Source organism: Ambystoma mexicanum, chromosome 4p (genome assembly GCF_040938575.1).
Source record: "Ambystoma mexicanum isolate Mex_15411 chromosome 4p, UKY_AmexF1_1, whole genome shotgun sequence".
NCBI classification, from domain to species: Eukaryota; Metazoa; Chordata; class Amphibia; order Caudata; family Ambystomatidae; genus Ambystoma; species Ambystoma mexicanum.
Genome location: NC_090927.1, coordinates 202,703,211 through 202,717,257, shown reverse-complemented (window position 1 = coordinate 202,717,257; position 14,047 = coordinate 202,703,211). Strand labels below are relative to the sequence as shown.

At 44.8% G+C, this 14,047-nt stretch overlaps 1 protein-coding gene across 2 annotated transcripts in view; it reads left to right on the top strand.

Moving 5' to 3' along the window:
* Positions 1-14,047, top strand: part of INTS9 (integrator complex subunit 9) — a 1,072,683-nt gene that overhangs the window by 90,361 nt on the left and 968,275 nt on the right. For both annotated transcript variants that reach the window (XM_069605700.1, XM_069605699.1), the window contains exon 2: positions 10,139-10,266. In XM_069605700.1, the coding sequence (XP_069461801.1) occupies positions 10,139-10,266 (128 nt within the window). The remainder of the gene's footprint in view (positions 1-10,138; positions 10,267-14,047) is intronic.

Here is a 14,047-nt window from a genome sequence, read left to right as displayed (position 1 = left end):
TTCTCAATATACTCCTCCATCTTTTCAGCTACCTATCCCTTTCCTACAATACAGATATTGCTGCTCTTTAAGTGCTGTTTGAAGACTTTGTTCTTCAATCTTTTTGGAAAATGTGCTCAATCTCTGCACCTCATTCCCGACCCCGCCGAACTGAACCTTGGCCTTCTTAGTGCGTCCCGATCCATCCACCTGGCAGGTCTGAATATCATCAACCCTGGTCGCAATTGCATGCCTTTTTCGCCACTGGTTTATAGCATCACATCACCAGGAAAGTTGATGAACGCATATTCCAGTTCCAATGCTATCATCAGCTCATTGCACTGCACCTTGTGACACTCACCTTCTGGCTGCAAAGTTCCCAACATCAGTAGGGTTAAAAAGGGTGACTTCTGGTTCCAGCTACTTCAGTTGCTCAGAAAAGTGCATATTGCCAGATGGTGTTTCTTGATGCATGATTAGCCGCAGCAGAACACCAGAAAGGTTGAGCTGCACTTGTGTTTTCAGATCTTCAGTTATCCCAGAGCAATGGCACTTAAAAGGTGTAGTTTCTACATTATCTGTCATTGAAGCATCTGGAAGGTTGGTAATTGAATATTCTAGTTTCACGTCTTCCAGTATCTCTTCACAGTGCTCACAGCAAAGAGCCGCAGGGATGTCTGCCTCTATGCCTGGTTCTAAGTTAATGCTTTCTCTGTCTATTGAAATCTTGAACATTGTGGATTACAGCCCTTTAGATCAGCACAGTGGATCTTGGGAGATGGAGTTTCGGGCTGCATGGTTTCAAGCATCACAGAATCTGGAAGGGTGAGTAATTCTCCTTCCGGATCCAGGTCTTCCATTTGCACAGACAAGCTGATCTGGATTCTGTCTGCATGGTGTGTAGCATGCAGAATTGGGATGGTTGTAAAGTTCATATTCCAGTTTCACGTTTTCCAGTAGTTCATTACTGTGCATTTTAGGTGCTTGCCTTTCTAGCTGCATGGTATCCAATATTACAACTTCAGGAATATGTAAAAGAACCAATTCCAGTTCCATGAATTCCAGTAGCCCAGAGTGAAGCAATGTGACTTTGCTGTCATCTTGTGCATGCTGGGAATAGCTTATTTCTGTGAAAGGTTTATGGAGAGCGTTTACCTCTTCCCCTCCAGTCCTGAGGTGGACCCTTGGACTACTTATGGGTAAACAAAGCCAGACAGCTGGAAGAAGACTATAGATCTAAGCGGCTTCTGGTGGCTCCGGAGCGATCTGAAGAGCCATATGAATGGTTTTAAATGAATAGCATCACTTTAAATCTTTTTTTAGCTATACTGCAAAGCTTTTACTTACCAATTGGAGATGCGGATAAACTTGAGTGCCACAGTGAAATGTGGATCTGTACTTTCTGCCCACGTGGTTGCATTTTGGTGGTAGCCAGTTCAAAGGTCTTCATCCATCAGTGCAAAGAACAAGTGAGTGATACTGTCCTTAGCATGGGGATAGATGCTGGCTTAATCAGATTTGAGAACACTGACGTCCGGTTCTTCCAGGGTTTTAGCCTGGAGTACAAATATTGCGACACCAAGTCAGCACCAGGGGTGGACTGGGAACCAAAAGAGGCTGTTGATGTTGGTCACCACCGCTCCTGGGCCTGGAATCTTGCAGTATTCACGTTGCTATGGTGATGTTGGAGGGCCTTCAAACCCATCCAAAGATGGCAACCGCACGTTTCGTATGTCAGCACCATAATGTCAGGATGCTCCGATTGCGTCCATTCTCCATGCTCACCTGGAAGCCGGTTCTTCAAAAGATGACCGAGCCAGGTAAGCGATGCGTCGCAACTTGGATCCCTCCGGTTGCACTGACGCCATCTTATCTTCTGCTTTCCTCGTTACTGCTCATGTGCTTTCCTTCCTGGTCCAGCCTTTACTCCCTGCTAGTTTTCCATGTAATCTATCTCTGACGTCGATATACAGTACTCTTCAGTCCTCCTTAATCTCTTCATCATCTCAGTCTCCTGACTCTTTCCATTTTTACCTACTGTTTGTGGCTTTGGATGTTTCTGGGAACCTGGTTCAATGCCCTCCCAGTTCTACTGTTGAGCGTCTCCTCAAGCGACTTCTTGCCAGCAGCACTCCTGGCTCTACTCTGGGGGCGGTTTTCTCCCAGCTAGGGTGTTTTCCTACTATTTGGTCCTGCACTCCCAAAGTAGCCTATTCAGTCCCTTTCATCACATTCAGGCAGCGGAGTGGCTTAGTGGGGAGACGGGCATTACCTCGTCTCGATTCCATCTCTCAGAGCTCCACAGGTAAGGTCTGTTGCTAATAAGGCTCAGGAAATAATTTCCAAAGTAGCCCCATATCACACATTCAGCAAGCCCAACTATGAGAAAATCTGCAAATGGAAGAAGGCTACCACACAAAAGAGACCCAGCAGTTCCCTCTAGCCCAATCCACCCGGGTCATGAGTGTGAGGAATATGATAAGGTACCAAAAAGTGGTAGTTTGGTTTTGGAATGTGAGAAATGTTCCTGTTCATAGGCAGTGGCAAGGAATCTGTTGCTGTGTTGTGGCGCGTCTGCCTGTGCTCCTGATGAGGACTTTTTTTCTGCAGTATTTCTAGGTGCAGGCAGAAATATTCTTTTGCAAGTCTTCGAAAGGGCATGGATGCAATGTGTGGAGGTCTGTAGGGTTTGTGAGAAAAATCCTTCACAAGCATGGATACGGGACATGCAGCTTCAACTGATTAGTATAAAAAACTACATTTTGTAATCTGTTTATTTCTCTTTTTTACTCTTTGACTGCTCGGTCATAGGTTTGCAAAGATTACCGTCTTCTTTTTTTTATCATTTGCGTCTGCCAATTCTTTGATTATTAACCCTGAAAAAACTAAAATACTGCAATTGACACAGACTAGATCGAGGATCATTTTTAAATCGAGTTTGGAAAATTATGTGTTGAGAAAAAGGGTTTTTTATAAATATATTTGGGGTATCCTATGTGTGGTCAACCTCAGAAAGTGCTGTTAGGCATTTTATTAAGATAACAAAGTAGTGTACTGGCAAACCAAATGATACAAATTAACCACCAATGTGGACGGTTTTCTATTTAACCTGTGCTATTGTTCTATGAATGCAAAGTTGTACCTAAGCTCAAATACGGTTTGGAACTATGGGCAATGACCTACTTGACAGATTTGAAGGAGTGATGTGGCATACAAGTCCCTAATGGGGGTTCCAGTGACGGCTATTAGGTTTGTACTGGTTATTTCTTCGATTTAAGGTTAAATGGAACATATTGAGCTTGTTTGTGAAGATCTGTTTTCCACAAAAGAACACTGTTTATGTAGAGCTCCACTTTGTGATGGGATTAAAGGAAAGATGTGAGAAATACCTGTTTTAATTTGGTAAAATGTGTGGATTTAGAGGATTTCCCGGAATAAGTAAAAACTGCCCTCTTGGAAGAAAATTGGTGTGACACACTAGATAAAGCCTATAGTTACTCTTCATTGAAGCATCTGGTGTTTGACCACAAAGAATGAGGCACTCGAGCACCTTATCTTAGAATTGCTCCTAACTGTTACAGACGTGAGGCTTTTTTAAGATTCAGATGGAATCTGCGCTGTTGACGACAAATTTGTTAGATGCCCAAGATGTTTTCTGTAGATTCTGTAGAGGTAAATCTGGGCCTGAAACCCTTAAACATTTGATAATGTATTGCACTGTCTTAAATGCTACCCCGTTTGTGGATGTGGAATCCTTCTGCCAGAAAAGTCCATCAGGGAATCCTACCTCAGTGGGAATTGCTCTAACATCTTTTATGAACAGTCTAGAAATTGCTTCTGATGCTTTTAATCATAGGTAAATTTAGTTGAATAACCTCAGGGAGATGTTCGTTTTAGAGATGCCTTCACTATTTTATTTCATTGTAATGTTTTCATAAGCTTCTTGGTTTCCTTTTTTGCTATGGCATTTTGTATAGATTTTCAAGTGCAATCCATGAACAAATAAAAAAAAACTTTGTTTTTTCCAAGATGAACCTCTTCTTGCTTCATTTCAACAGTCAAATGGAGGACTATGATTTCACGAATTTTATTTAAAGAAGGGTTTTCCTAGTCTATAGAAACTGTGATCCATGGCAATACAATTCTTTATTTTTATTTTCTTGACACCGATATTCTACAGTCTGCAGTAGTTTCACCTACACAATTTTTATAGTGGACTGTTTGGTTGTGGCAATTTGAGTGCCACAACATAATATATACATCATGCTTCCGATGTTACGCAATCCCGATATGGTATTCTACACAAACCTACCACACTGGGCTCCACGAGTCGAAGGTCTAACCCATGACTGTTTCTGCTTCACCTCTCTTTTGACCTTTTTAAAGGCACAAGCCTGAATTGTGGATGATTGTGCCACCACTGTTCTTGCAAAGGGGCTGGCCTGACATGCCGAATTTCAACTGGACTGCGTCGGCCATGACTGACTCTATCCCATCCCCTCTCGCCTTCCTAAGAGCTCTCTAACAGGGTGGGTTGTGTTTTTTTTCTCTGTTTGTCTTCTCTATTTCCCTTCTCTTCAGTTTCACTGACCCCCCTCCCCCCGCTTAACACTACAGACATTGAAGACTGCAATGTGTGGGGAGTTCAAAATCTAATGCATGCCTCTCTGAGGAAAAACTACAAATCAGGTACACAGACAGGCACAGATAATGAAAAGAGCATTTCCCGGAGTGGCTATTTAAGCTGTAATATTTTCCAAAGACTTCCTTCCATTTCTGCTTGTGGAAGTGGTGATACTGACCACAAAAGTGATGGGTGGAAGGTTTCAAATGAATCTAAACCACTGGCAATTTCTCTGGGCAACCTTCCACACCACCGTTTTTTAGCCCATCTGCGCCATTGCAAAAGGGGACCAGCCATGTGCAAATCAGTCAACAGCTGCCGCCACCGAAGGTAGCAGCCCAGCCCGAACTGCTAGGCCAGGTCACCTCTGCACAGAAAACCAAGCAACCGCAGACATGTTTCGGCCTTGTTGGACCTCCTCAGTGAGGTGCAGCCTGGTTCCCTGTGGCGCAGCGAGCAAGGGACCCACGTCTGGGCATACCCTCTGTCACAAGGAGAAACAAACTGACCACAAATGTGATGGGTGGAAGGTTTCAAATGAATCTAAACGACTGGCAATTGCTCTGGGCAACCTTCCACACCACTGTTTTTTAGCCCGTCTGTGCCATTGCGGAAGTGGTGATTTCCCGCGAAAGCTCATAAATATGCAAAGAAAGGTCTTGGTTAGGCTAATTAAGGTAAGGTATTGACTTATTTTCTTTTCGATTAACACTCTATATGGGCAGAGGGCGTGTGCTGGGGCAAGACACGGGTAACGTGGGTGGGATAGAGGGTTAATGATATTGTCAGAATTCAGGATTTATTCGTTTTCATTTTCTACACACGGACCGTGGATCCCCCCTTTTTGAAAAGTCTTGCACGGTTTATTCTTTATCTCCTAAATTCTTCTCTGTAATGTGTTTTACATTTACAACTTGCACGTCTTTGTATGCAATATGGCGTAAGTTTAATGCATGATCAAAAGTTAAAGTAAAAATGTTACATTTTAATGCTATGGACAACATGTAGGCTTTTTTCTTGCGAGTTTGTGTTTGCAGATGTGTTTGCAGATGGAAGGTTTTACTATTTGTGAGGGTGGGTAACCCTTTTTGCAATTAGCCATTGTCATTTGTTTGTGTATTTGTTGAGGGCTTGAGGGCTTGCATTTAAGACCATGACTCTCTTTAAGAAAGGAAAGGGTCCAAACATCAAAGGTGGGCAAGCAAAAGAAATAGAAGACTGGGAGAGCAAGGAGCCGCACACAGTGCAATGGGTGCTTTGTGAACGTCCCTTTTGAAAATAATAACAATATACTGTATGATATATAGAGCTTCATGCTGGATACCTCCTGCTTTAGCACTGTAACTATGGTTATTTGTATCCATTTCAATGATATTTTATCAACCTCATATGGATGAAGGGCTGAGTCGGCCTTGCCAGCAAACGAACTTGCAAAGTGAAGACTGGCCCCACGTCTGCTGCAAGCGTTTTACTAGTGCGCTATCCATGTGCATCCTACGCATCTTAATTTCTATACACAAAGATTTGGAGACAGTTGTATGACCACAAATGCCTGGGAAATAAGCAGGCGCAGACTCATCGTGCAGTGGGACAGTTGTTTGTGCACGCAACATGCGCTAGGGGACATGTTTTGGGTTCACCAGTCCTCTCTAAGGATGTGCCCCCCACACACACCGCTTTCCTCTCACTGAGTACCACCTTCAGATCGGTGATGACCGCATGGACCAAAAGCTTATGGGGATTTCAATGACCGGTTCTTTATAAGGTCACAGAACACGAGGTGACTTGCAATATCCTTTTTACATGTATTTTATTCCTTGTAATATATGGCCCACGCTGCCACCCCCTTTAATACCTAGCCATAAGCTAATGCAAAAGAGCTTCCATTTGCTGATCCATATAATCAGTATGAAATATGTGTGGGTTTACAAAAGCTAATATGCAGCTTCTAATGTGTTGCAGAAAAAATAGTTTAAGCAATTTAATAAAATGCATTGAAAAAATGTTTTGATTTCGGGCTTTAAATAAAAGCAATAGCATGCAGATTCTTGCAGTAGTGCACCCATTAAACTATCAGCTATAAAACAGTTCTTTGTCAACTCATGGCTGTAAAGTGTCACACTAAACCTCTTTACACGCAAGTTATTTGGAAAGCTTGTCAAGGCTTTAATTAGGTGCTGCAGTGCCATGACAACTGAAGCCTAATAACTGACTACAGGGCATGTGTGATGCAATCTTCTCATTAGAGGTCAGTTGTGATGTCACAGCTTGTAATAAGAAAAGAATTGCCAAGCTTTTATACAGATATTGCAAGCTGCCATGCATCATAAATATGCACACAGAACACAATTTCGTACTCGCCAAGAGTCCATGATCTCTAGCCAAAAGCTAGTGGCTAGTGCACATTTTGAGCCCTTGCCTAATTATCCAGAAAATAGAATGTTGACAGTGGTGCAGCCAGGTAGAAGCATTGGAAGGCAGTCTGGAACGGCTGTTGATTGGCCACTATCAAGGCCTTCTCTTGCAAACAGAGCAGGAAAGGACTAAGATGCAGGGCCACTGTTCCTGAAGGCACAGGCTGTGAGACCTAACCTCCTTTATTATTGCAAATCAAAGGGGTGTCTGGGAATCTCTCAAACACATTTATTTTTTTTCTTCTTTTTATTGTTTAAGGGCCTTAGGTTTAGTCACCCTAAGTTTCCTGGGGTCATCCAGACGTGGACCCCTTGCTCACTGTGCTCAGAGAGGCACAGCTCCACCTCACTGATGAGGCCCAACCAGGCTGAAACACGTCTAAGGGGTTGCTGTTGGTACTCTTGTACAGAAGAGAATTGCCATAGCTTTTCGGTGCTGGACTGCCCATGTGGGCGGGACAAAGACTGATATGCAAATGGATATTTCCTTCTGTGAAAGGTACAGTGAGCTAAAGTGTGGCTGCGACTCTTGAGTGGGTACCTTCCCAAAGAACAGGTCATTTAGCCGTGTTCGTTCTCAAAGAGGGGTGCCTATAGACTTTTCTTTTTTTTTCTCCTTTATTATTGTTTTCCCTAGCGACACTGTTATGGACCCTACAGCAGAGGCGGACTTAACGGTCGTCAGGCAAACAAATGGCTAGCGGGCCCCTGTGCTAGGCCCCGCCCCTTCCACACAGCACAGGGACCTTTCTGCTGTGACATCAGTCCAGCTCCTAACAAGCTGGGAGAGCAACTTCGCCTTGGGAAAGGGTGTGGGCCCCTTCACCCTGCCCCCTTTTCTCCTTCTCAGCCCCCCTCCCATGCCCTCACCCTTTCGGATGCTGCAGCATCCAGCAATCCACTTCCCCCTCTGCTCCGTCCCCCCGCCCCTAGCGGGCCCGAGTCTGAGCCTGGGGGGCCCGCGAGCCGTCAGCCCTCTGCAGGCGCCCATAGGCATGTGTGGACCAGCTGTGTGCCAGCATGCTTAACCAGCTTGAGGAGAAGACCGTGGTCCAGGCCAGGGTTGGGCAAAGTATTCACAAAAGAAGCCGAATCGCCAACATTCGCCTAATGTTACACTTTGGCAGACAGGCAAATTGTTCTAGGTGTGAGCCGCTTTGGGTCAAATTGACCTTTGACACGGTTTTGCCTGACACACAAACACATGAAACGATAAATTTCCCTTGAGGAAAATGCATGTTGTTGCTGATTTCACCCACCACGCAAAATGGAGAAGAAAATTCATTCTGGGGCTTGCAATGTGAGCATTTCTGCCAGCCCTGCTATTGGAATGCCACGTTGCCGTATTCGTATTTGGTTTCTGTAAGGACCAGCATGGATACACGTTGCTTCAGAGGGCAGAAGAGTTGGGGGAGGGAGAGAGAAAAGGGTAAGTGGAGGGGATGAATATTGGAAAAGGACATGAACATTAAGGGCTCTCTTTTATTTCGGCCTATTTATTTATGGATGTATGTATGAGCACTTTAATGGGTTTATTACAGGTGGTTTTGGAATGCCACCCATTCATCCTTCCACCCCCTTTCCTCACCCTCAGTGTTGGACGAGGCGAGTTCCCTGGTCCTTAGGAGGGGGATGGGGAGGTGAAAGGAAGGGGGGGTGGTAGGGGTGGGCTGCTAGCACCTATGGGTGCTCTGATTTGCTGCCGCTAGGTGCAATGAGCGGTGAGCCAGGCAGAGTGTTCCCGCCAGGGGGCGTCATGTTTCGCCTGCAGAGAGCCAGCACCTCCGCACGGCTCCCAGTGAGGGAGAGACAGGCGAGCCGGCCCGTGAGTGGGTGAATGAACACGCGGAGGAGCAGAGGGGTTGTAAACCGACTGATGAGAATATTGTAAAGGGCTCTGTAATTCCATACTCTACAGTACACCAACCGCTATACAGATCCGAGGCTTTCACTCTCCAACCCTTGCAGCAAAAGCTTAACACCATAATTCTGCCGTTTTGCAATGCATGGCTGCATCAACGCCCACACAAACAGAATGACATCACTTTACTGCTACAAGGGCGCGCATGTTGTCTAGGTTTAGAATATTTAGCATTGATAGCAAAGCCTGCTGAGGAGGCCCAGCTGTTTCCAGTTAGTCACTCCCCTAGGTAACTGTAATAAAAACAACTTAATAAAAAATAGCTTTTGTCCCAAAAGTTTGCACTTGTGACCTTAATTAACTCCGCCCACCCAAAGCTCTGCCTCCATGACCCGCCCACCTAGGGCCCTGTTCCAGGTGCTGCCACGGGGCCCTTTGCCTTAAATCTGCCACTGCCCTACAGCTGAGAGGTCTTTGAACCGTTGCGAGAATATGGACTACTCTAAGGGACGGGCCATTTTAGCACCCTTGCCCTTCCTCCATTTTGACAAAGGGACCCTTTTTTATCGTAAAACATAGGGGCATTCAATGTAGCTTTCCCGCTGCTAGATGTCTAGGGGACTGCCTAGTATTACCTTGCCATAGAAACGGCCCTGATGACTCCACGTTGCCTTTCCTTAATGTAAAAACGAGGCACCCAAGACTGCCCCAAAGACTGCTCACTTTCAGCCACTATTGTTGTTACTACTTTTCATTGTCTGTAGTTTCCAATGCGCGGCTGGGCCGGCCTTAAAATGATACCCTAAGTAGTTCAGGACGAACATTCTCACCCTTGGCAGTTAAGTGGTGAAAAGTTGCCTCTCAGTATGTAAGGCCGTGATGTAGCATGGCGACTTGGGTTATTTCATATGTCCCATGATTTCATCATCTCTTTTTTTTTTGCAGGGGCTTGAATTGAATAACATTGGTTCGCTTGTTCTTTGTTTGCCTGCTGATGCGCAGTAATTGGGTTTCTGAGAGCAAGGCTGATCATCTTGTCTGTTGCCATTAGTGTACAGCAGCAGCAGAGATTACTAATGCCAGCCTTGCGTGGGCCCTCTAATGCTTGTCGCTAGGCCAGCTCTTACGCTGCCACTGTCTCTGCAAAAGGGCCGCCATTACTTCCATTATCTGTGGCTGCCAAGAGGCTCGTGTTCAATATTGTGTGTCCCAGTCTCATCTGCTTTAACTCGTTGTATGGGTTTTCTTTTTCATTTGCAGTACTGTTTGTCGGGCCACCCAACGCTGCCATGCAACATCCTCAAGTTCAAATCCACCACCATCATGCTGGACTGCGGCCTAGATATGACCTCTGCCCTGAATTTTCTTCCGCTGCCACTGGTCCACAGGTACGTGCCGACGCTCCTTTTCGTCTCTCCATGGAGTGTGAATGAAGATGAAGCCGACCCCGCAGGATCCTTCTCTAGTCAGTGGTTTCTTGCCAACGTTGGTATTCCTCAGGCCACATAGAGTGGATTACCCCCCTCGCCGTTGGCAAATGATTCAGTTTTGGCGAGTAAAAAAAGCTAATTTGTGTGATCGTGTGCTTGTGGAGGATGGAATTTTGGCAGCGGGAGTATTGGCCTGGCTACTAGCTTACAATTTTCAGGGGATTATGCGTTCACCAATGTCCCGGCAACTTCAAAAGAACTTAAATGTAGCCACTCTTAACTTCTCTGTTTGATGCAATAATCAGAACAAAAGAAACGTATGCAACATGAGGTGCAGCATATAAACAGGATGGCTCATGGGCAACACGTGCAGGACGGTGCAGAGCAACACAGGTTCGAATCCCGGTCCCTGCGCTTAGAGATTAGTCTCCGGTATAAAAGATGAATTAATTAGTAGACAGCGATGTTTCGATCCTTGAAACATGAATGTCATAAATTGCTGTTGTCCTGAAGAAGAATTGGTAAAATAATTTGTGGAGGATCCATTGTAGGCAGATTTCTGTAACCATATTGGAATAGCAGCACAGGTGTTGCCTTCTATTCCTTTCCATTGATGTTAGACCATTCATTTTGCACAGCCTCAATTTTTTGCTCACCTGTTTAATGTCTTTTTTTACTCTCTGCCTCTAACTCATACTGCGCTGTTATTTAAGACACACACCCTTGTATCTGTGCAATATGAATAAATTGCCATTATTTTTAAGCATGCCTATACCTGCTCTTCTCTTAGGGGCCGAGACTGAAATAATTTTTCTAAAACGACAGTGGCTTAGTTAAATCAATCAGATTGTCTTTGGTTGATCACAGGGATGCGCTCATTTTCCTACTCTCATGGAAGATCTTGTCAGCTTGGGCCCTTCCCCGCTATCGTGTTCCTACTGAATCTATCCCAGCAAAAGTTTTGGTTACCTGTGTTTACTTGACCCCAAGAAACAAATACCTTTTAGAACAAATGCGGCACTGGGGTACCTACCTTTTGGGTGATCTGTACCAAGCAGTCATAAAGGCCATGTCGCCTTTCTTGCAAAATATAATGTAACTTAGCCTCGAACTCCCGTTTGGACCTCTGTAGACTGTGGAGAACTCGTTGTCTTTGGGATGTACATGTAGATGATTGTGCGTGTCCTATGAGAGAAAGTGGATTTGGCGCTCTCTAAGCAGGTAGTTGGAGGGTGTCGGGTACATTTCGAAAAAGAGGTGGGATGGAGGGGAGCACAACGTGATACTACGGGAGACTACTCTTAGAGTGGAGATCAGGTCTCCGAGTCCCACCGACTGTTCTGTGATGCGGTGTTCCAAAGAAAGCGTGAAAATCAAATTGAAGTTTCACCTATTTACTAAAGGAAAACTAAGTTGCCAGGATTGGATCAGTATCTCGTTAAGTCTCTGTCCATCTTTGGGACACCTCGTCTCTTCGTTTGGTGTATGCTATTTTCCTGAAGTCTACTGCCTTCTTCAGGGCTTGGGATTCTACTCCCACTAAAATGCTACAGTTCTCTTGGATTCTCTTGCCGGTCTTGAATTAATCTCTTTAGGGTTGTACTGTCTTCCCGAATGCAATCATTTTACTTTTCTGGTTTATTTCTGGGTTGAACTCGGTGTCCTAGAACAGTAGCCACTCTCTCTCCGCCCCTCATATTGCAGTCTTTCAGTGTCTCTGTTTTTCTCATATAGCATGTGTAATGAGTTCCTTCTCCTAATGGACCCTTTCTCAATTTCTCAGCGGAATGGGTTTCAATTATCTTTCCCTTGTGGTGACAATGCTTTCAGTTAGACTGTTTCCCAGAATGCAACATTTCTTTTGTCCTTCTTGTAAAGGATTGGCTCTGTTTCCCAAGTTCACTGTTTACATATTTTCTCTCTTATTTCTGTGATGCTTTAGAACTATCCTCTGTCTCCTTGAATTCAGCACCTCAGTTACTGCTCATACTAAACCCTCCTTGTATCAAAGTGCCATATTTCAGTGTACCAGCTTTAATTTCCATAATGTTTTGGGATTGCACTCTGTTTTCTAGAATGGAGTGTCTCAGTTCTAGTTCTCTTGCTTCTTCTCCATTGGTGACCAAGCTCTCCTCTCTGGATATCCTCAGTTTGCCACGCGTTGGTGTTCCTGTCATTCGACCCTTGCTTGTCAACAAGCCCTTGCTCCGGATCTCTCGCATCTTCGCTTCTTGGGCCCCCCTCTCTGGCCCGGTTTTGTCCATCAGATGTCCTGCTTACACCCCTTTGTTTTCGCATGCATGATTCATGGACCTTCTCTCTACCTCCATTTTGTCAATGGAGTGGAGGATTATGCAGTGAATGCTTTTAAGTCTTGAAAGACTTTTAGGGATGGTTTGCCCCACATCTAGGGATTTGATTGTTATCCAGCGTACCCATGGGGAGACTTGCTCTGGTGGATACAATTCTAATCCCTGTTTCATCACAGGAAGAATATAGGTACTGTAACATCCTGGATAGGGTAGACTTTGAATACTTTGGATTTGATCACACCCTTTTCTTCTTGTGGTATTCTTATTCAGCAGCCTTTGAAAAACGCTTGAAATTCTCTTTTCTTTCAACTCATTTGCTCTGGGATTTTTTGGGCGCCACCCTCAACCATTAACAAGTAAAGCTATCCGTGACTAGATTTCTCTTTCTCTGCACTCAACACATAAGGAACTCAAGAAAGCACATTAATCGCATTAAAACAAAATGAAAGGATTATTAAAGGGCATTTCAACAGTATAGCATGAGGCAAATAGGCCAAAGCGCTTTGCAATGTAAACCACTAAAACTGCCCAACTATCTTGCCCCTCTGGAGCTGGATAGGGGTGAGGAGAGGTTGTTTAGTAGGGGCCTGCACTGGTTTTTTAGTAGGGCCTGGACAGTACTGTGGTGCTTGGCTAGGTTGACCAAATTTCTGTGATCCCTCAGGATGTGGGTGCTACAAATATAATACATAAAATAAATAAATAACTGGTAGGATATTTTCCGGTTACTTTGGGCTGGAGTGAAATACTCAAAACTGTTCATCGGGAGTCTACCCCGAGGTTGGTCTCAATCATGATCTTCTCACCCACATTGACCCTAGGTGCTATGAACCCCATAAACATTTTCCCATGAGGAACTTCAAGTTGGTTTGCAATGTCCGATTGTTCAACGGATGGAAGATCGAAATCCGGGACTCTGCCCTTCCCTGATAGTACTTTGCTGGGGTTAGTGTCTAGGGGGGCGGGCATCAGCTCTTGTGCTCCCATCTTCTTAATTCTCTCTCTAATTCAGTGGTCCCTCTACTGTGGGCGGCCTCTGTATCGGGATCTGAACAATCCCACAATGACACCATGTATCATGGGTGGTCGTAGAATATCAATACTCCAGAAGATGGTTAATAAGTATTTATTTTACAGAACTCAAAAGAGGCTGGCTGTTGTTATCTGAAGATAATGGGACAAACTAAAGGCCGTCCCCTTCTCGTCTACTGTGGCTTCTTCCCTCCCTAACCCAGGCTTCCCTATTCCCTTGGCTGAAAATAGATATTGGTAACCCCTAATGTCTAGAATACTAACTGAAGTGGTAGCCTAGCGACTTCAACCGTCACTCACTCACTCTAACCTACCTTAACTCCCAGGAATATTTGGGATGCCCAGTTAGATTGGGTACCTTTCCTAACTGCTCTGTTTCACTTAGTTGCCCTCTT